We start from the raw sequence: 20,864 nt of genomic DNA, 5'->3' as shown, positions 1-20,864 counted from the left end.
CGACAGCAGCAGCAACCTGGGGGCAGGGGGGGGGGGGGGGGGGGGGGGGTAAGGATGGGGGGGAGGGAGAACTGTACACATGGGTTTGTGGAGGGTGCTATCTCCCTCCCTTGTTTTTTTTTTCTCTTTTCTCTGTCTTTTGGTTTCTGTTTTTTTTCCTTTTGTTTGAAGTCGCTCTTGCAGCTGGGGGGCATTGTTTACGGGGTGTTACCGCGGGTGTACGTTAATAGAGTTATGATGTTTATATTTTGTATTTTGTAAAAACTTCAATAAAAATTATTTATGAAAAAAAAGACATTCCAAAATGCATCACCTCACATTTGTCTGAATTAAACTCCATCTGCCACCTCGCCTCCCAAGTCTCGAAACGATCTAAATCCTGCTGTATCTCTGACAGTCCTCATCGCTATCCACAATTCCACCAACCTTTGTGTTGTCCGCAAACTTATTAATCAGACTAGTTACGTTTTCCTCCAAATCATTCATATATACTACAAACAGCAAAGGTCCCAGCACTGATCCCTGCAGAACACCACTAGTCATAGCCCTCCAATCAGAAAAGCACTCTTCCATTGCTACTCTCTGCCTTCTATAACCTAGATGTGGAGATGCCAGCGTTGGACTGAGGTGAGCACAGTAAGAAGTCTTACAATACCAGGTTAAAGTCCAACATGTTTGTTTCAAACACTAGCTTTCGGAGCACTGCTCCTGAGGAAGGCGCAGTGCTCTGAAAGCTAGTGTTTGAAACAAACATGTTGGACTTTAACCTGGTGTTGTAAGACTTCTTACTGTTCTATAACCTAGCCAGTTCTGTATCCATCTTGCCAGCTTATCTCTGATCCCGTGTGACTTTATCTTTTGTACCAGTCTGCTATGAGGGACCTTGTCAAAGGCCTTATAGAAGTCCAAATAGACAACATCCACTGCCCTACCTGCATCAATCATCTTTGTGACCTCCTCGAAAAACTCTATCAAGTTAGTGAGACACGACCTCCCCTTCACAAAACCGTGCTGCTTCTCGCTAATATGACCCCTTCCAAATGGGAGTAGATCCTGTCTCGAAGAATTCTCTCCAGTAATTTCCCTACCACTGACGTAAGGCTCACTGGCATGTAGTTCCCTGGATTATCCTTGCTACCCTTCTGAAACAAAGGAACAACATTGGCTATTCTCCAGTCTTCCGGGACATCACCTGAAGACAGAGAGGATCCAAAGATTTCTGTCAAATCCGACAGCACATATCCACATTGACTATTACCAATTTTTACAGATGCACCATAGAAAGCATCCTATCTGGCTGCATCACAGCCTGGTATTGCAACTGCTCGGCCCAAGATCATAAGAAACTACACAGTCATTAACACAGCCCAGTCCATCACGTGAACTCGCCCCCTATACATTGATTCTGCCTATCTCCTGCTGTCTCGGAAAAGTGAGCAGCATCAGGGGTATTCTCTCTTCCAATCTCTTACAGAAGATTCAAAATTCTTTTACTAGTTCTGTTGGGGAGTATTTAAGCCAGTGTGGCAAGGGGATGGGATTCCATGAGTAGGATCAGATAGTTCGGATTCAGATCAGGAAAATGGAGGTCATAAATTAGCTAGTGATGAAGTAAGTGCAGTGATAGACTTGGAATTACAGGAGAAGCAAAGTTTAAAAAGTGTCCAGCAAAGGAAAATGGCAGGGTTAAACCATTTCTACTTCAATGCAAGGAGTATTGCAAACAAGGTAGATGAGTTAATTGCACAGATAGACACATGGCAGCAGAATGTAATTGTTTTATAGGAAACCTGGCTAAAGGAAGAACAAAATTGGCAGCTCAATATCCCTGATTACAGAGTCTTCAAACACGATAGAGTGTGCGATAAAAAAGGAGCGGGAGTAGCACTAATGATTAAAGAATCAATTCCAGTTGTGAGAAGGGATAACACACCATAGGGGTCAACAAACGAGGCTTTATGGGTTCAGCTTCCAAGTAAAAAAGGGGCAGTCACTGGGAGTATACCACAGACACCCAAATAGTGAAAAGGAGATAGAAGAACAGATATGTAGGCAAATTTCTGCATGTAAGAAGAAGAGGACAATAATAGTAGGAGACTTTAACTATCCCAAAATCAAACAATATAAGGAAACTGAGGGAGAAAAATTAATTCAATGTGTCCAGGAAATTTTTTTCAACTAATTCATGACAAACCCAACGAGAGCAAATGCAATTCTCGACCTAGTCTTGGGGAACGAAGAAGAGAAAGTGGGTGAAGTTAAAGTTGCGACCATATCGATGAATGTGATCACAATTCAGTTAGATTTAATATTAGCATGAAAAAGGACAGAGATAAAGCAGGAATGAGAAGGGACTTGGCTAAGGTGGACTGGTTAGCACTGCGAGAGGATAAGTCGATGGAAAACCCGTGGGAGGCACTAAAAAGCGAGATTCAAAATATACAAAGTAGACATGTCCCCTCCTGCCAAATGTAGACCCCCCCCCGCCGGTTATTGTAGTGATCTCCGTATATCAATATACATGATCAATCTATGTCAAGCTAGTACAGGCAATGAACACCAGGGGCAAAATTCTCCGACCACACGCAGGGTTGGAGAATCGTCCGGGGCCGCCGAAAATCCCGCCCCCGCCGTGGCAGAAATTCTCCACCACCCGGGAATTGGCGGGGACGGGAATCGCGCCACGTCGAGTGGCGAGCCCCCTGCGGCGATTCTCCGGCCCGCGATGGCCCGAAGTCCCGCCGCTGGGAGGCCTCTCCCGCCGCCGAGGTTTGAACCACCTCTGGTGGCGGCGGGATCGGCGTCGCGAGCGGGCCCCCGGGGTCCTGGGGGGGGGCGCGGGGCGATCGGACCCCGGGGGTGCCCCCATGGTGGCCAGGCCTGCGATCGGGGCCCACCGATCGACGGGCGGGCCAGTCCGTGGGGGCGCTCTTCCTCTTCCGCCACCGCCACGGCCTACACCATGGCGGAGACAGAAGGGAATCCCCCAGCGCGCATGTGCCGGTGATGACGTCAGCGGCACCACCGGCGCATGCGCGAACTGGCGAAGGCCTTTCGGCCAGCCCCGACGCCGGGCGGTGGGCTTCAAAGGCCATTGGTGCCGGTTTTGGTGGCAGTCAGTGTGGTGCCAACCGCTCCGGCGCGGGCCTAGCTCCCAAAGGTGCGGAGAATCCCGCGCCTTTGGGGAGGCCCGACGCCAGAGTGGTTGGCGCCACTCCACTACGCTGGGACCCCCCGTCCCGCCGGGTAGGGGAGAATCCCGCCCCAAATGTCTCACTATCAGGACCTATATAAATAGTTTTCCCGCTCTTTCTAAGAGGAGTGTGTATCAGGAGTGCAGAGAGAACAGACGTAGGAAAGTTAGAGAGAAGAAGTTATTAGTTATCAAAGTATTGTATTGTATAATTTAATTAGTTATATCTACAATTGTTTATTTGTTTTACTGGTTGAGCATTAAGTAAAAAGAACTCACAATATTAATTTATATTAATCAATACATTAGTTTATCTTTACAAGAAGACTACTGCTTTTTTCAACAATTCGACTGGCTCAAAAGAGTAATGTATACATTACACAAAGTAATCTAGAGGAATACAGGCGAAGATCAAACAGAAAAAGAAAGCATATGATATGCACCAAGAACTAAGCACTGTAGATAATTAGCCTAGTTGAGCATAGGAAGTACAGGGACAAAATAAAAAAGGAAATAAGGAAATCAACGTGAGGGCATGAAAAAGATTAGCAAGTAAAGTTAAAGAAAATCCAAAGATGTTTTACTAATATATTAATGGTAAAAGGTTAGTTAAGAAAAAAGTGGGACCTATCAGAGATGAAGAAGGGATTTGTGTTCTTCCTCAGTTGTTTTACGGAGCCTGAAGTTAAGGACTCTTCTTCCTGTGCATCTCCTCTCCAACGTGTTCTTGATCTGCTTGCCCTGCATGACAAAGTGTAGAATTAGTGATTTTTCAAGTGACATCTAACCCCTTTGCCTGCATGCATCCCATCACACACATAGTCCTGTCATTCAAATGTCACATTCAGGCACACACAAAAGGCAAACATGCTGTGACCTATCATCTTCCCACTTGCATATGTACACCATTGATGATATGTCGAGAGACTCCTATTGAAGACTTAACTCTGAAATTCATCTTGTTGATCACAGAAGGTCATTGTCCCTGCATTGGACCAAGGTTTACCTAGTCACCTCATGGTGGCTCATCTCCTCTCTTACCTCTGTCTAGGCAGTGTTGGCCAGGCAGGAAGGCCTTCTGATGCCAAATTTATGGAAAGAGTATCTCCGACCTTTCCCTGACGGCCAGGAGGAGAACGTACAGGGAAGCATCACTGGAACGTGTGGGGTCAGTTAGCTTTGACATATCTTGAAAAAATGTTCCTCTCAAAATCACTGGAGCATCCTCACCACAATGCACAACTTCCCTGTTTGAATAGGGGGCTTATTAATCGCCCTCCCATAGATGTACCATTGTCAGCTGATGGCCGGTTTCATCAGGGACACCGAAACCTAGTACTCAAATTGCAATCGTGTCCAGCAAAAATGAGGAAGTGGAAGTGGTGCATACTTCTGGTTATTATGTCAGGAATGGCAGGGTATTGGCAAAATCCAAGACTGCATTTCAGATCGGAAACCTTTCATCAGGTACTGGAAAATTTAGAAATGTAACCGGTTTTTATTAAGGGGTGGGTAGAAAGGAGACAAAAAGGTCTGTGATGGGGTGAAAGACAGGAGAGATTGAATGATGGCAGAGGGCAACATCTTCTCGGGCCAAAGGGAATTGGAATTGGGTAAGAAAAGAAACAAAGAAACACAAGTTGTGCCTAGAGCAGGGATGCCAGAGAATAAAAAATTATAAAAGAAAAACTGAAACAAACAAAAAGGGAGACGATTTTGGCCTGATATTGTTGCACTTGAATTTTTAAATGTTGCATTTGATAACTTAGCTTTAAGGGTTCATACAGTTCTGCCACATTCTGCTTTAATTAACTTTGTTTTTTTATGGTAAACAGCAAATGTATAACAAGCTATAAATGTATCAAGATACATATAAAATATTTGTTGGCAGCAGGATCTCACAAAAAATGGATTCAAATTACTTCTTACTGACTTCCTGATCAAGGCTTCAAATCTAAAGATACAGATACTTCGACTGACAGGACATTTTCAGCTGTTTCTGGTCGACTCATAAATTGTACAAAATCCACTTTGTCCATTTGGAGAAGCAATTGCGGGATTCTCCGAGCCTCTGCGCTGCAATCACGCTCGGTGCGGGGCCAGAGAATGGGGTAGAGAATCGCCGCCAGTCACGCGCGGCCGATACAGCACCGTTCGGGGGCCATTGAAAGAGGCCCCCGCGGCGATACTCCACCAACAACTGGCCGAGTTCCCGCCGGCTTGGTTCACTTATGGTTCCACCTGGCGGGAGCTCGGAGTCTGGGGCCGTCCTGGTGGGGGGCAGGGGGATCCGTCACAGGGTTGGGCTCGCAGTCGGGGGCCACCGATCGGCGGGCATGCGTGATCGGGGGGGGTGGAGGTCTATATTGTCGGGGCCGACCCGCTGTGTGGGTCCGTCATGTTGCGCGGACCCGCAGCCGGAAGTGCAGGGCCCCATATCGGCAGCCGGAGCTGCAAGGACCACTCCGGAACCATGCTAGCCCCCTTCAAAACAGAGAATCACTCTGGACTTTCTCCAAGAAAGCCCAGAGTGATTCGCGTCCTATTCTCGTGGGCTGGGGACATAGCCCCATTATCAGAGAATTTCACCCCTGGTGTTTATAAGGAACTCTTTAACCAATTTGTCAGACATAAAAGCAGAAAATACTGGAAATACTTGGCAGATCAGGCAATATCGATGGAGAGTGAAACAGAGTCGATGGGCAAGATTTGGTGTCAGCACCCTGACATTTAGTTCAAATGGAGGTTACAATCCCGCTGCTTGCCCCTTTGTGTCTCTACAACCATTTGAAGTTTGCGTTCCTTCCAGTGATGTGCATATCCACACTTATCATTACTCTAATATTGGTGGTCTTTGCAATCTTCCTCACTTTCTCCCATGCCCTCTCGCACCTCCCTTTCTCTCTCTCCACTCCCCTATCTCCCAGGCTCTCTACCCTCTATCTCCCTCTCTTCCCTTTTTCTCCCCCGTTTCCCACTTTCTCCCTCGCTCTTTCTCCTCTCTCCCCTCTTCATTTCAACTCGCCGTGTGTCCTGAGGTTTGTCCATGGTGAATTGGCATGGAGGGTGTAAGCACAAAAGATGGTAGGTGGAGTTGTTGCTAAGTTGTTACAGGGCTGTAAGGAATGGGTTATGAGTTTTCATGTAAGGGCATCGGCAGTGGGTGGCAGCTGAGGGGTGAGGGAATGATTAAGGCGTGAGCAACAAGGCCTAGAGGGCCTAATATTTAACAAAACAACTCAGACATAACCCCAGAGAATGTGGTGTGCCTTTTAGTCAACCTGTCTTGGCCTGTGGCCACCTTCAATCTGTGTCTGTGGCCAGTGGGCCTGACTCCATTCCACAACACCCACACATGCCAGGAGAATTCCCAACTATGCACCTTCCTCAGAAGCGAAAATCCAGGCGATTGTGTAAATTTAGGAAATAAATATCAAAATATACAATGATGAATTAAAAATGTAACAACAAAATATAGCCTCGTTCTCCACCTGTGAAGTCAACAAAAAGCAATGTGGTATTTGGGTGGATTGGTGTGAGCGGGAATTAATCAAAAAGAATCATTCAAACTTGGGTCTGTTCCAACAGTCAGTCTATTGATTTAACACATGCGAGGAGCAAGTCGCTGAGCAGACCATGGGCGGAATTCTCTGTTTAACAACGCCGATATTATAATTGGCGATCGGGTGGAGAATTGACCCTGATGCCCAAATCGGGGCTGACGCCAGTTTGGCGCCGGTCAGCCATGCTCCGCCCCCTCAGAAATGGCATCGTCGCATGGCACGCCACACGCCATTGCAATGCCATTGCCAAGTTATTAGTTGGCCCTCCCGCGATGTTCTGCCCCCGATGGGCCGAGTTCCCGTCAGCACGGGACATGTGTGGTCTCAGCGGTCAGGAACTCGTTATGGCAGCTGTGGACTGTGTCTAGCACCGCCACACTCAGCCGGGATCCATGCCGCTGCCCAGGGGGGATGGGGCGAGGGTCCGCGAGTGCTGGTGGGACTGGTGGGGGGTGGCTAGGGGATTACATGTGGGGTCGCGGATGGCGGGTTAGGTCCGCGCACGTCCGGCTCCATGTTGTATGGTATGACCGCTGCAGGTCGTCAGTTGTGTGCATATGCAGCTCGAGACCCACCCATTCTCCGGCCGTTTTCAGCACTAGGGTTGGAAGTTTCACCCGGCACAGCTGTTAGTCCCTCACCGGTCCCAGAATTGGTGAGGGGTGGGCGCCGATTTTTTCATCGTACACTTCCTGTGGATTCTCCGTTCGAGCCGGCAGAAACGGAGAATCCAGCCCTATGTGCCTCTCCATTAAACAACAGAAATCATCAATACTTATACAGTTACTCAGCCCACCTCAGTTGGACATGACCTAATCGTACAGATTATAGATAATAAGACCATAAGACATAGGAGTGGAAGTAAGGCCATTCGGCCCATCGAGTCCACTCCACCATTCAATCATGGTTGATTTGATATCTATATGTTGAATCCACGGTAAGCAGGTTGCATAGACGACAGTAGAAATTAACGAACAATGTTTATTGCAAAACAATTCCAAATACTTCTCCAATCCCCCCAGGGTCTCCTTCCCCAATGTGCAACCAGGCTGGGGTTTTATGCAGCTGGGGCGCTCCTTGTTAAAGGGAAGCCCCACCCCCTTGAAGGGGAATCCTGCCCCCTTCAAGGAGAAGCTCATATTCCGGGGAGGTCATGGGAAACCAAATGGTCCTGATCCTAGGACCTCCCTTGGGGTTATAACAGTATAGCTCCAATGAAATTAATTACTAGACATGATGGGGGTTCGTGGTCATCTCATGGACAGGCAGAGGCCCCTTAATGATGTTTACCAGACTCCTTATAAACTTTCCAGAAGGCCTTTAACAAGGTGCCGCACTGTTAGAAAAGTTAAGAGCCCATGGTGTTAAGGGTAAGATCCTGGCATGGATAGAGGATTGGCTGACTGGCAGAAGGCAGAGAGTGGGGGATAAAGGGGTCTTTTTCAGGATGGCAGCCAGTGACTAGTGGTGTGCCTCAGGGGTCGATGCTGGGACCACAACTTTTCACGATAAACAATGATCTGAAAAAAGGAACTGAAGGAACTGTTGTTAAGTTTGCAGATGATACAAAGATCTGTAGTGGGACATGTGGTATTGAGAAATCAAGGGGGCTGCAGAAGGACTTGGACAGGCTAAGAGAGTGGGCTAATAAGCAGCAGATGGAATACAATGTGGAAAAGTGTGAGGTTATGCACTTTGGAATGAGAAATGGAGGCACAGACTATTTTCTAAATGGGGAGATGTTTAGGAAATCGGAAGCATAAAGGGACTTGGGAGCCCTTGTTCACAATTCTCTTAAGGTTAACGTGCAGGCTCAGTCGGCAGTTAAGAAGGCAAATGCATTGTTAGCATTCATGTCAAGAGGGCTAGAATACAAGACCAGGGAGGTACTCCTGAGGCTGTATAAGGCTCTGGTCAGACCCCATTTTGAGTATTGTGAGCAGTTTTGGGCCCTGTATCTAAGGAAGGATGTGCTGGCCTTGGAAAGGGTTGAGAGGAGGTTCACAAGAATGATCCACTCGGAAAAACTAGAAGCAGAGGACATAATCTCAGACTAAAGGGATGATCATTCAAAACAGAGATGAGGTGGAATTTCTTCAGCCAGAGGGTGGTGAATCTGTGGAACTTTTTGCTGCAGAAGGCTGTGGAAGCCAAATCTCTGAGTGTCTTCAAGACAGAGATAGATAGATTCTTCATTAATAAGGGGACCAGGGTTTATGGAAAGAAGGCAGGAGAATGGGGATGCGAAAAATATCAGCCATCATTGAATGATGGAGTAGTCTCGATGGGCCGAGTACCCTAACTCTGCTCCTGTGTCTTATGGTGTTATGGTCATTGGGCCTTCACAATAACTCACAGGCTTGCGACTTCCTTATCCTGATTTTGCTAGCTGGTTCCATTATTCAGAGGCAGCTGCCTGGGGGCGGCTGTTAAGGGATGTTCTGCTGAATAAGCTTTCTTCTGTGAATCTGTGTGAACTGACTCTCTGCAAGAATGTAGCTAAGCAAGCCCCATGATGCCTCTGCAAACTGTTATACTCCACTTAGGATACTTGATGGATCTCTGTGTCTATTCGGAACCCTGGATATCCGTTATCCCATCTTAGTTCCCAATTAACAGACGTCAAATCTGTGCTTTTTCGCAAAGTTCAGTTGAACTTTATTTGTCAGCTTGTGCCACTGGTAAACTTTATTTGTCAATACAAAATTAGGTCAGACTGATTGTCTTTAGCAAATACAGTAGTTGAATTTGCATTCAATTACAAATCGTGGTAATTCTTCAAATCATAATACACATTATAAAATGACTGAGTGATTTAAACAAAAGAAAGATGGCGATTTAGCAAAAGCAAGCAAAGAAAATCGGTTTCAGAGATAGATTGATTCCGGAATGGATTTTTCCATCCCGCCAAGTGATTCCAAAGGAGATTATTATCTTAAGGTATTGCCTTCTTTACAGCTGTGATTGGCTTTAACTAATTTATAATTCACTCAATTCAGCCAAACTGTCTGTCCGTCAATTTAAGAGAGATATGTATTTAAATATATTGGTACAAATTTTCCCATACCATCACCTGCTAATTTTCCAACGTATCCACAAATGTATCTAGACATTATTGAAAAGCACAGTTTTTGCTCAGAAAGTATCTCTCTAGGCTGGCTGTTTCCATAGAAATGTAACTGTCCATTCTTTCACACAATGGGGCCTTTCAGCCAGCTGACGTCACTGTTCCTTCAGTCTCTGGGAAGTCTCAAGCAATTTGCAAAATGTTCCCAGCTATTCGGCTTTCCTCACTCTCATGGTTAATATGATTTAGTTAATTACTCTTAATGAGTTCTCAATTAAACCTTTTACCTATATCATCTATAGCTAACTAGAAAGCCAATTTCTATCAATACTCTATTTTAACTAGGATTTATACATTCTTAGTGCAATAGCAAATAATGTATAATATAATGGTCGTGTTGCGCTTAAGCGGAAGTGTGATGAGGTCATTAAATCACCTGAGAGGCCAGAAACGAGAAATGTGCTGGTCGCCATCTGTTTGTAATTTAACTGGCCTGCTCCTGTTGACAAAATCAGGATCCCACTATAGCGTGCCGAGAAATCAATCACCACTTAATCCCAATCTCCATACAATTAATGGGAGCGACCCCCTGTCCCATGGCCTTCCATGAACTAACGGCCTCCCCACCAAGTGTTCATGTGGGCGTCGATTAGTACTCCTTTTTAAAAACGTGAAGCTGGCAGAAAGGCTACTGCGTGGACCCATCTTTGCTCACAGGCAAAGAGGCTAGGTGCACTGGGGTTGCTGCCCTGGTGCTTAGAGAGGGGTGGGGGAACCCCGGGGGAGGCGGGGACAGCCTCAGTCTGGGTGGCCCGTCATCGGTGGGTGGTGTTGTGGAGTGGGGGGGGGGGGGGGAATGGCCGCCTATGGCCTCGGCTGGGGGATGGGGTGGATGTATCAGTGCCCGCCTTGTCCACCAACCCCTGGACCACATTGTCCCATTCTGGGGGCAACCCCAGGCCCAGCCCACCTGCCGTGCTGACCACCCATAACCCCCAGTGACCGTGGAGGCCTTTGGCCATGCGGCTGAAGGCTTTGGTAATTGGGAATTGGCAGTCATAGTTAAGTGAGCACCTCTCATTTCCCAAGATGATTCCTGTGGGTTGGCATGCCATGTAGCAATTTTCCCACCATTGATGTAAGACCACCTGGTCTTTAATTGTTTCTCATTTCCTTTGATCCCTTTTTAAACAATGAATCATAGAATTTACAGTGCAGAAGGAAGCCATTTGGCCCTTGGAAAGACCACCCTACTTAGCCTATATCTCTGCCCTATCCCTGTAACCCAGTAATCCCACCTAACCATTTGGACACTAAGGGCAATTTAGCATGGCCAATCCACCTCACCTGCACTTCTTTGGACAGTGGGAGGAAACCAGAGCACCCGGCGGAAACCCACACAGACACAGGGAGAAAGTGCAAACTCCACACAGATAGTAACCCGAAGCCAGAATTGAACCTGGGACTCTGGAGCTGTGAGGCAGCAGTGCTAACTACTCTGCCAGCTTGCCGCCCCAATGGTACCACGTTTGCATTTCTCAAGTCCACCGGTACCTCCCATGTATTCAGTGAGGATTGGAAAATCATCCTCAGAGCATCTGCTATCTCCTCCCTGACCTCCTTCAGTAGCCTCGGAAACAATCCATCTGGCTCTGGTGACTTATCAACTTTCAAAAGTTCCAATCCTTTGGGTATTTCCTCTTTCTTTATGCTTATCCCATCCAATATCTCACAGTGTTCCTCCTGGACTACTAATTCTGCATTATACGTTACCTTTGTGAACACAGTGACAAAATATTTATTTGAAACCCTTGCCACAGCTTCTGCATTTACACAGAAGTTCCCTTCTTTGTCTCTGATTGGTCCCACTTTTTCCTTAAGTAACTGTTTACCGTTAATATATTAGTAAAACATCTTTGGGTTTTCTTTAACTTTACCTAGCTTATCTTTTTTTGTGTCCTTGCTTTGATTTCTTTGTTTCTTTTTTGGCTTCATCCCTGCACTCCTATATTCGTCCAAGCTATCTTCAGTACTTCGTTCTTTGTGCCGATCATACGCTTTCTTTTTCTGTTTGATCTTCCCCAGTATTCCTCTAGACCAGCAGGAGATGGGTCTACATTTGGCAGGACCACTCTTATTTTTGAGGGGACATGTCCACTTTGTACATTTAGGATCTCTCCTTTTTGTTCTACCCAATGGCATTCCACTGATTTATCCTCTAGTAATGCTGGCCGGTCCACCTCAGCCAGGGTCTTTCTCATTTCTGCAAAATTTGCCTTCCCGCAGTTCCAAATTTTTACTCTTGCTTTATCTCTGTCCTTTTCCATAGTAATACTGAATCTAACTGAATTGTGATCGCTATCCCCAATATGGTCGTAAACTGTCACTTCACCCACTTTCCCGTCTTCTTTCCCCAAGCTAGGTCAGGAATTGCATCCCCTCTTGTTGGGTTTGTCACTAATTGGGCTAGGCGGCATGGCTGCAAGCTGAGTGGGGTTTGCTGCTCTCCCACTTGTTAGCAGGGGGCTGGAAAATGTGGTCCCAGCGAATCAGCCGGTGAGACCATCATTTACGGTGTGAAGCCTGTGGCTGTTCCTGTTCGCTACCACACTTAGAAATGTCTTTGTAAAATCACACCTAACATGTAACACAGCTGCCTCTGCCCTGTAACTCACTCCAAGAGCAAGTAAATTAACACATTTTAATCATCACAGTGTTCATAATGATTGGATTTAGGAAATTTCATTTTTACACCTTTCTCTTTAACTCTGTGTTTTTACACTTCAGCAAACAGAGATCCAATTGCCAAGATTCTGGGTCCAAGCTTTGCTACAGTGGAAGGAGAGGACAAATCTATGTTGCGTTTACTGGAAAAAGTGAAGAAAAGTGACGAAGAACCTGAAGCTGAAGTTCAAATGAAGTTGTTTCTGCTTCTCCAGCAGCTGGATATGCAGCTTCTAAATGCTTCTTTGCAGAAAGTTTCACAGTAAGTGTACCATATAAAATGTTCATCATTATGAATGTGCTATATTAGAGATCATGAGCGGGATTCTCCGGCGGCCGACGCCGGAATCAGGAAACACGATTCGGCGGAGAATCGGTTCCGATGCCAAAATCTTGACGGGCACCGGTTCATGCCAAATCACATGCCCAATCCTCAGTCACCTTGACAGCAGCGTCAATGCGTTCCAGAACACACGTACAATAAATGCCATTGGCATATCATTAGCAGGTCTGACCGGTATTCTCCGGGGCCCCTGCGATTCTCTGCCTCCAATGGGGCGAAGTCCCGACTGCGAGGTATACTTGTGCTTTTAAAAATTGTGAAACCGGCGTCATGGCTGATGAGAGAGGGGGGCTCGTGCCAAGGCCAGAGAGGGGGATTGATGATGAGGGAATGACCCGTGAGGCCAGGGTGACTCCCCACGGGACTGGGGCAGTGCTTAGACACGGACCGCCTTTGCCACGGCCTGCAAGGCAACCATCTTGCTGCCACCCCACTGACCAACCACCTTGGCCTTGTTTAATCAGAGTGACACTGGACATATGGGCGCCACCATCTCCTCACCTCCGCGGCCTACTCTCCACCATATCCCCTCCCTGACCACCACTGGCAATAGGAGGATTCGCCAAGGACAACGGCCATTGTAGTCCCTCCAGGGCACTGGACAGGTGCCACAGAGTGTACCGCTGGCATGGTAAGCCTGGTTGCAGTGATAGGCATCAGGGCCAGAGGCCCCCATGGGGCGGGCACTCCAACAGAGAAGGTGCCGGAACACAGCAGCATCTCATACTCCCCCCACACCTCCTGTTCCTGGCACATCTGGTGGGCAGCGGGCAGAACAGAGCGGCACCACGCCATGACACCCGAGCAGCAATTGGGCCCATCCAGGCCTAGTCACTCCAGAAGATAGCCACCAACGGGGACCCAGGTCGCAGCTCGGGAATTACAACAGGCGGCCTCCACATCTGATGTACCATCTGGGGATCCACCTAGGCGTTAGACACCAGTTAAGGTGGCAAGGGTGCAGGTAACAGTATAGCGATAGTGGCGAGGGCATGTTAAACACATTAAACACCTGTTAACACTGTTACAACCTGCCTCAGTGTTGTGTCATGTGGGTGTGAGGGGTGAGTTCGTCTGGGCCAGAGACGGGGTGCGTGGTTGGGGAGCGAATGGGCAGACTTTGTGGGTGGCCTGGGCTCCCCACCGTCCCATCCGACCAACCCCACCTCCACCACCCCAGGGATCTGATGGCACCGTGTGATGGAATGACCGGCTCGCATACAGAGATCACCCAGGTGACGGCGGAAGGTGCTACTGTGGGCAGGAGTCAGACATTTGCAAATGATGTGGAGCACCCTGGCTCATCCCAGAATGGGTTGTCATCATCCTCCATGCCATGGACCAGACCTGCTATTACTGCCAACCCGGAGCCCACACTCCCCATAGTACAGCAGGTATGTATCACGGAAGGGGTTGCAGGCTTTGGTGGGGGGGGATGCTCGAAGCAATCAGAGCGTTCCATGCGTGTTGGCCCTGGCGCACGCGTCGTGGGGCCTCCCATGCCTGCCTGGGCCCCATTTCCTGTCCATCGAAGCCCTCCTCTACTTCCTCCTCGTCGGACAAGGCCTGGCATTTATTCTCCTCCTCCAGCACGTCACCCCTCTGCTGCGCAATGTTGTGGAGGACGCAACAGGATGCCACGATGCGGGCAACCCTCTCAGCATCATACTGGAGGGCCTCTCCAGAGTGAGCCAGGCACCTGACCGCATCTTCAGGATACCGAAGCACCGCTTGATCATGGCACTGGTTGCTGTATGGGTGTTGTTTTAGCGCATCTCTGCGTCTGTCTCTGACCTTCGGATAGGCATCATTAGTCACAACCACAATGAATAACCCCAGTCATCCAGGAGTCAACCCCACAGCCGGGGCGGAGAGGCCGGGAATCGTCGAGTGTGTCAAGATGAAGGTGTCATGCTTACTGCCCAGGTATCGGATGCAAAAGTGCATGATGTGCAGCTGATGGTCACAGAACAGCTGCACGTTCATCGAGTGGAACCCCTTTCGGTTTCTGTAGAGCAAACTGTCATTTTCAGGTGCTCATAGGGCGACATGCATCCCAACGATTATCCCCTGCCTGTAAGACCACAAGACCATAAGACATAGGAGCAGAATTATGCCACTCGGCCCATCGGGTCTGCTTCGCCATTCAATATTTTTCTCATCCCCATTCTCCTGCCTTCTCCCCATAACTCCTGATCCCCTTATTAATCAAGAACCTATCTATCTTTGTCTTAAAGACACTCAGTGATTGGCCTCCACAGGCCTCTGCGGCAAAGTGTTCCACAGATTCACCACCCTCTGGCTGAGTAAATTCCTCCTCATCTCTGTTTTAAAGGATCATCCCTTTAGTCTGAGATGGTGTCCTCTGGTTCAAGCTCGGCCAGTGCTGCACAGTGTGCCCCAGGCCTTGGACGTGTTGATCCATAGCCAAAGCCCTCGCTCCCAATGCTTCCAATGTGGACAGCATCTGTGCGATGTTGAACTGGGTGGCACACATGTTCGCACCACCTTCTGCGTGGTTGGACTCTTCCAACTGAACCTGCAAGTGGTAGATGCTCGCCGACAACCTCTCATGTAGTCCCTGGCTCTGCGACTGAATCTCCACGATCACATTCCAGAAGCCCACAACCCATCTGGATGGCAGCTAGACCATGGGGTCGGCCTACCCTCGGACCAACCCCACCCTCGGGAGTTCCTACCTCCACCTGAAGTACCGGAGCAGCTGAGTGGGGCCATCAGAGCATGTCCCCGGAACCTCTTCGCTATAGTGCCCAACCGAGGTGAGTGTTTCTGGGATGATGGATGGTGATCGAGACAGCTGTCATCCCCAGACTCGTGATCCGGGGTGTCTTGAGTCACAGGCATAATATGGCTCCTATCCGTTTCTGTGTCCTTATCACTGGTCGAAACATGGGGAGGGGGACTCTTGTTGTGGCACTGGTGGGGGACACTGGAAGGACATGCCCGATCACCAGCAGGTCCTGCAACAAGATGCATGATTTGACCATGGGCTGGGGGGGGGGGGGGGGGCGTGGGATGATGGTGGGGGTGAGGGTGGGGGTGAGGGTGGTGTGAGGGTGGGGTGTGGAGGGGTGGGGGTGAGGGTTCTATGGGCATGAAGCTGGAGGTGAGGCTGTTGTGGGTGGAGTTAGGGTGATGTCAGGGTGAGGGTGGTGGGGTGGTGTTGCGCTGGGGGGGGGGGTTGACCCACGTGTCACTGGGAACCGCAACTGTGTGGGGTGTAATTTCGCCTCCTGTGGCTGACCTCCATTGCGGCGACTTCTCATTCTTCTGGCCCACCGACCACGTCCAGGGCCCACTGATCTGCCATGGTCAGGGGCCGCAGGTCCGGCGGTCCCCCTCCAATTTTCTTCCATTCCCAGTGGCTATGGGCAGCCTTCTCCTGGGCGGGGGGAGGGGTGGGGTGAACAGAAAGTGACAGTGTTATACAGTCCAACGGATGCAGCCCAGGAGTTGGGCAGCTGGTGGTGTCAATGGCCAGGGCACCCGGCCATGGCGGCCGTTATGGGTATCATCGTGTGGGGGTTCTACTGCTCTCCTGGTATGGAGGGGGTGGGGTGGGGGGGGGGGGGTCATGGGTGTGTGGAATAGGGGTTGGTACCAGGGGCACAGTGTTGCCTACTCACCCATGTCACCCTGAGGTGGTTGTGCGGTTTCTTCCTGCACTGCAGAATGGTGTTACTCATGACATGACAGTCTCGGTCACCTGTGTCTAGGCACGACAAATAGTAGCCGCTGGCACCTTCCTTCCCGGTCCGGGGTACAGGCTGGCCCACTTTCCCCCACAGTGTCCAGGAGGGTCTGCAATTCGGCGTTCGGTGAAGCTTAATGCCTCGCTTCTTGATACCATCTTGGCTGGAACAGTGTGTGGAGAGTGAAGTGTGTATATGCGGCTGCGGCTTCATAGAATTTACAGTGTAGTAGGAGACCATTCGGCCCATCGAGTCTGCACCAACCCTTGGAAAGAGCACCCCGCTTAAGCCCACACCTCCACCCTATCCCCATAACCCAGTAACCCCACCTAACGTTTTTTGGACACTAAAGGCAATTTATCATGGCCTAATCCGCACATCTTTGGACTGTGGGAGGACACCAGAGCACCTGAGGAAACCCACGCAGACATGGGCAGAGTTTTCAGACTCTGCACAGATAGTGACCTAAGCTGGGAATCGAGCCTGTGAACCTGGAGCTGTGAAGCAACTGTGCTAACCATTGTGCTACCATGCTGCCCATTAAAGCTTGTCAGCAAACTGTCAATTGTGAATCCGGCGAATCCCACACCATTTTTCATTGGAATCAATTGTGTTCCACTTGGCGCCGGTGCTAGCCCCTCAGCAGTCAATGAATCAATCCAGGTGCGGCACCAGTTTTGCTGTCATGGAAGTCAACGGTGTCAACACTTCGTCTCAGGAATGGAGAATCCAGCCACATGGTTTTCACAACATGCAACTGATGTCACAGGATAAGAAGAAAAATGTTACAATTACAACTGAGTTATGTATTCCATGCACCGCATCATAACATGTTATGTTATTTACTTTTTTCCTCCTTTTAAATTTAAAAAAAAACTTTGTCCCACTCAATGCTGTTCTTGATTTGTCTACCGGGAAGTGATTCACCTTTTTTTCCCCCAAGTCCTTTCTGTGTGGAAGTAGATCCCCTTTGTACTTTCTCTTGACAGGGAAGTTAAGGATAATTTTGAATCATGTTTATGATTCCTTCCTTCTATTCTGGAGGCACATCTTTTGTGTTTGTTTAATTCTATCACCTGATTTGCGTATGCAAACCAGAAGGCACGAGGATTGTATATGGATTGTGGATAAGATAGCTGGTGTAAATGAAAGAAAACTAAAATTTGGTTCTAATTTTTTGAGGTTTTTAATGTACATTTTCCTACAATTTTATACCCATTATGTTTGAAAATTGACTTTAGCAATTTGGTTGTATGTTTTATTTTCTGCAAATAATTTGCTTTTATACTTTAGCTATTTAAGTTTTTATTTTATGTAAGATGCTGATACATGAATGAAATGAAATGAAATGAATGAAATGAAAATTGCTTATTGTCACGAGTAGGCTTCAATAAAGTTACTGTGAAAAGCCCCTAGTCGCCACATTCTGGCGCCTGTTCGGGAAGCCGGGTACGGGAATTAAACCGTGCTGCTGGCCTGCCTTGGTCTGCTTTAAAAGCCAGTGATTTTGCCCAGTGTGCCGGTTTTCAATTAACCCTATTCTGCCTATGGGTTTTGTGCTCTGTAGCCCATTACTGAGAGTCCATTTAGAAACCTCAGCTTGCAAACCAGCTTGTCCACATTTGCCCCGGCAATCTATACACTGCAATTCCCATATGACCATTCATTTCCCTTATTAATGCCATTACTTTTCTGCCTTCTTGCCTATTATTGATTTATCTGGCAATCCATATATAGTATATTGGTGTTCACTCAGGGTTTCTGATCCATATATCCAGGAAGGCAAATGGAATTTTGTCCTTCATTGCTAGAGGGATGGAGTTTAAGACTAGGGAGGTTATGTTGCAATTGTATAAGGTGTTAGTGCGGCCACACCTGGAGTATTGTGTTCAGTTTTGGTCTCCTTACTTGAGAAAGGACGTACTGGCGCTGGAGGGTGTGCAGAGGAGATTCACTAGGTTAATCCCAGAGCTGAAGGGGTTGGATTATGAGGAGAGGTTGAGTAGACTGGGACTGTACTCGTTGGAATTTAGAAGGATGAGGGGGGATCTTATAGAAACATTTAAAATTATGAAGGGAATATATAGGATAGATGCGGGCAGGTTGTTTCCACTGGCGGGTGACAGCAGAACTAGGGGGCATAGCCTCAAAATAAGGGGAAGTAGATTTAGGACTGAGTTTAGGAGGAACTTCTTCACCCAAATGGTTGTGAATCTATGGAATTCCTTGCCCAGTGAAGCAGTTGAGGCTCCTTCATTACATGTTTTTAAGGTAAAGATAGATAGTTTTTTGAAGAATAAAGGGATTAAGGGTTATGGTGTTCGGGCCGGAAAGTGGAGCTGAGTCCACAAAAGATCAGCCATGATCTAATTGAATGGCGGAGCAGGCTCGAGGGGCCAGATGGCCTACTCCTGCTCCTAGTTCTTATGTTCTTATGTCCATCTCTATCCACAGTTTGCTCACTTTGTTGCTGCTACAGGCTGTCAATCACAATCATATAGCTGAGCTGCCGTGTTTTCAAGCAAGAGAAAGGGCTGGGTTTAATGCACACCATTATGGCAGGAACCATGGTGGCCAGGCCCACATAATCATAGGCGAGGCCTGGGTCAGTCTTCAAGTGGCGGCAAAAATCTCCTCCAATTAAGTCAGAGGTCAGAAGGGGGCTTCCGGTGTGCACCATGGAGTAAGTGGTCACACACAAGGCAGCTCCTGCCCAAGGTTATAGAAAAGAGCTCTTTTTTAAGCAATACGGGTGGAATTTTGATGAAAAGGCATAGGTGAATGTTGGAGAAGTACTTTCCCCCAGGAATGGTATGTTTCTTGGTTACCAGACCCGCAGAAACAGTGAAAGATTTGGCTGAAGCTACAGCAGAGACAAAAGCCTCTTCCAGCATGCAGGCGGGGGAAGGGCGAGCTTGAAGGCCTCAAGCTGACTTGAGGGCCTTTATGAAAGCTGAATTCTAGCAGCAGAGGGAACAACTGTGAAAAGATCTCACCAAGGCCATTGAAGAAGTGGTGACGGCTGACTTCCGGAGACGACGGGCTGGAGGCAGCCGCGCGTTGGAGGGCTCTCATTCGGGAACGGCATTGTCGGAGATTGACGCCCGGTCCTAGGGGCAGCGAAGGCGGTGAAGGCCAGGAGAAAGTACAGGGAAGGGTTATGTCGTGGTCCAGTAAGAAAACGTCTGTGAAAACGGCTGAAAGTTCGTCGGGGAGTAGAAAGGTCACCTCGGGGTCACCAAGGAAAATGGAGGCTGGAGCATCGGGGAAGCTTACGGCTGAAGAAATAACTAAGGTAATGGCTGCGGAATTCGAAAGGCAGTTTACAAAATACATGGAGACAATGAGGGAGGAGATGAGGGAGGTTTTGAGTGTGTTGGTGGAGGAGGCGATTTCCATGACGACGGCGGTGGCAAGTGCAGTGGCGGAGGTGCGGGAGCAAGGGGAGGCGCTGAAGGAAGTGGAGGAGGCGTTATTGCAGCACGGTGATCAACTTACGTCGATGGGGAAGGAGATGCGGAAGGTGATGGAGATTAATTTGGATCTGCGAGGAAATGGAAGACCTGGAAAACAGGTCCAGGCGACAGAATTTGAGGATTGTGGGGCTGCCCGAAGGAGTTGAAGGGCCGAGACCGACTGAATATTTTGCTGCGATGCTGGCGGAACTGTTGGGGGAGGGGGAGGATCCCTCCCGATATAAACTGGATCAGGCTCATTGGTCGTGGAGGCCTGTACCAAAGGTGAGTGAGCCGCTAAGGGTAGTGACTCTGTGCTTCCGTAGATACAGTGTGAAGGAGAAGGTCCTGTGCTGGGCCAAGCAGAAGCAGGTGGTGCAGTGGGCTGGAGCTGGTATACGTGTATACCAGGACTTTATGGTGGAGCTGGCTAGGAGGCGGGCTGCTTTCAACCGGGTGAAGAGGGCACTGTACATTAGCAAGGTGCAGTGCAACATTGTATATCCAGCGAAGCTGAGGGTGACTTACAAGCTCAAGGACTTTTATTTTGGAACGGCGGAGGCAGCGGAGGAGTTTGCGAAGGCAGAAGGACTGTGGCAGAACTGAGAAATTGAGAAATGGCCATGTGCCGATGTAACCTCATGACTGTATTTTCTTTTTTTTTGTTTGTTTGTTTCACTGCGTGCGGGTGTATGGGCTAAAGGTGCCGGTGTTGTATATATTTGGACAAGGGAAGTGATGGGACTTTCACTCGAAGTGAAGGCTCTTTGGGGTGTAGATGGATATGCGGGGTTTGTGCGCTAAAA

General features: G+C 48.5%; 1 protein-coding gene across 4 annotated transcripts in view; it reads left to right on the top strand.

Moving 5' to 3' along the window:
• Nucleotides 1–20,864, top strand: part of odad2 (outer dynein arm docking complex subunit 2) — a 434,182-nt gene that overhangs the window by 61,655 nt on the left and 351,663 nt on the right. For all 4 annotated transcript variants that reach the window (XM_038798210.1, XM_038798206.1, XM_038798208.1 and 1 more), the window contains exon 4: nt 12,611–12,809. In XM_038798210.1, coding sequence (XP_038654138.1) covers nt 12,611–12,809 — 199 coding nt within the window. The remainder of the gene's footprint in view (nt 1–12,610; nt 12,810–20,864) is intronic.

Source organism: Scyliorhinus canicula, chromosome 5, assembly GCF_902713615.1.
Source record: "Scyliorhinus canicula chromosome 5, sScyCan1.1, whole genome shotgun sequence".
NCBI classification, from domain to species: Eukaryota; Metazoa; Chordata; class Chondrichthyes; order Carcharhiniformes; family Scyliorhinidae; genus Scyliorhinus; species Scyliorhinus canicula.
This window is presented reverse-complemented; position numbering and strand designations above follow the sequence as displayed.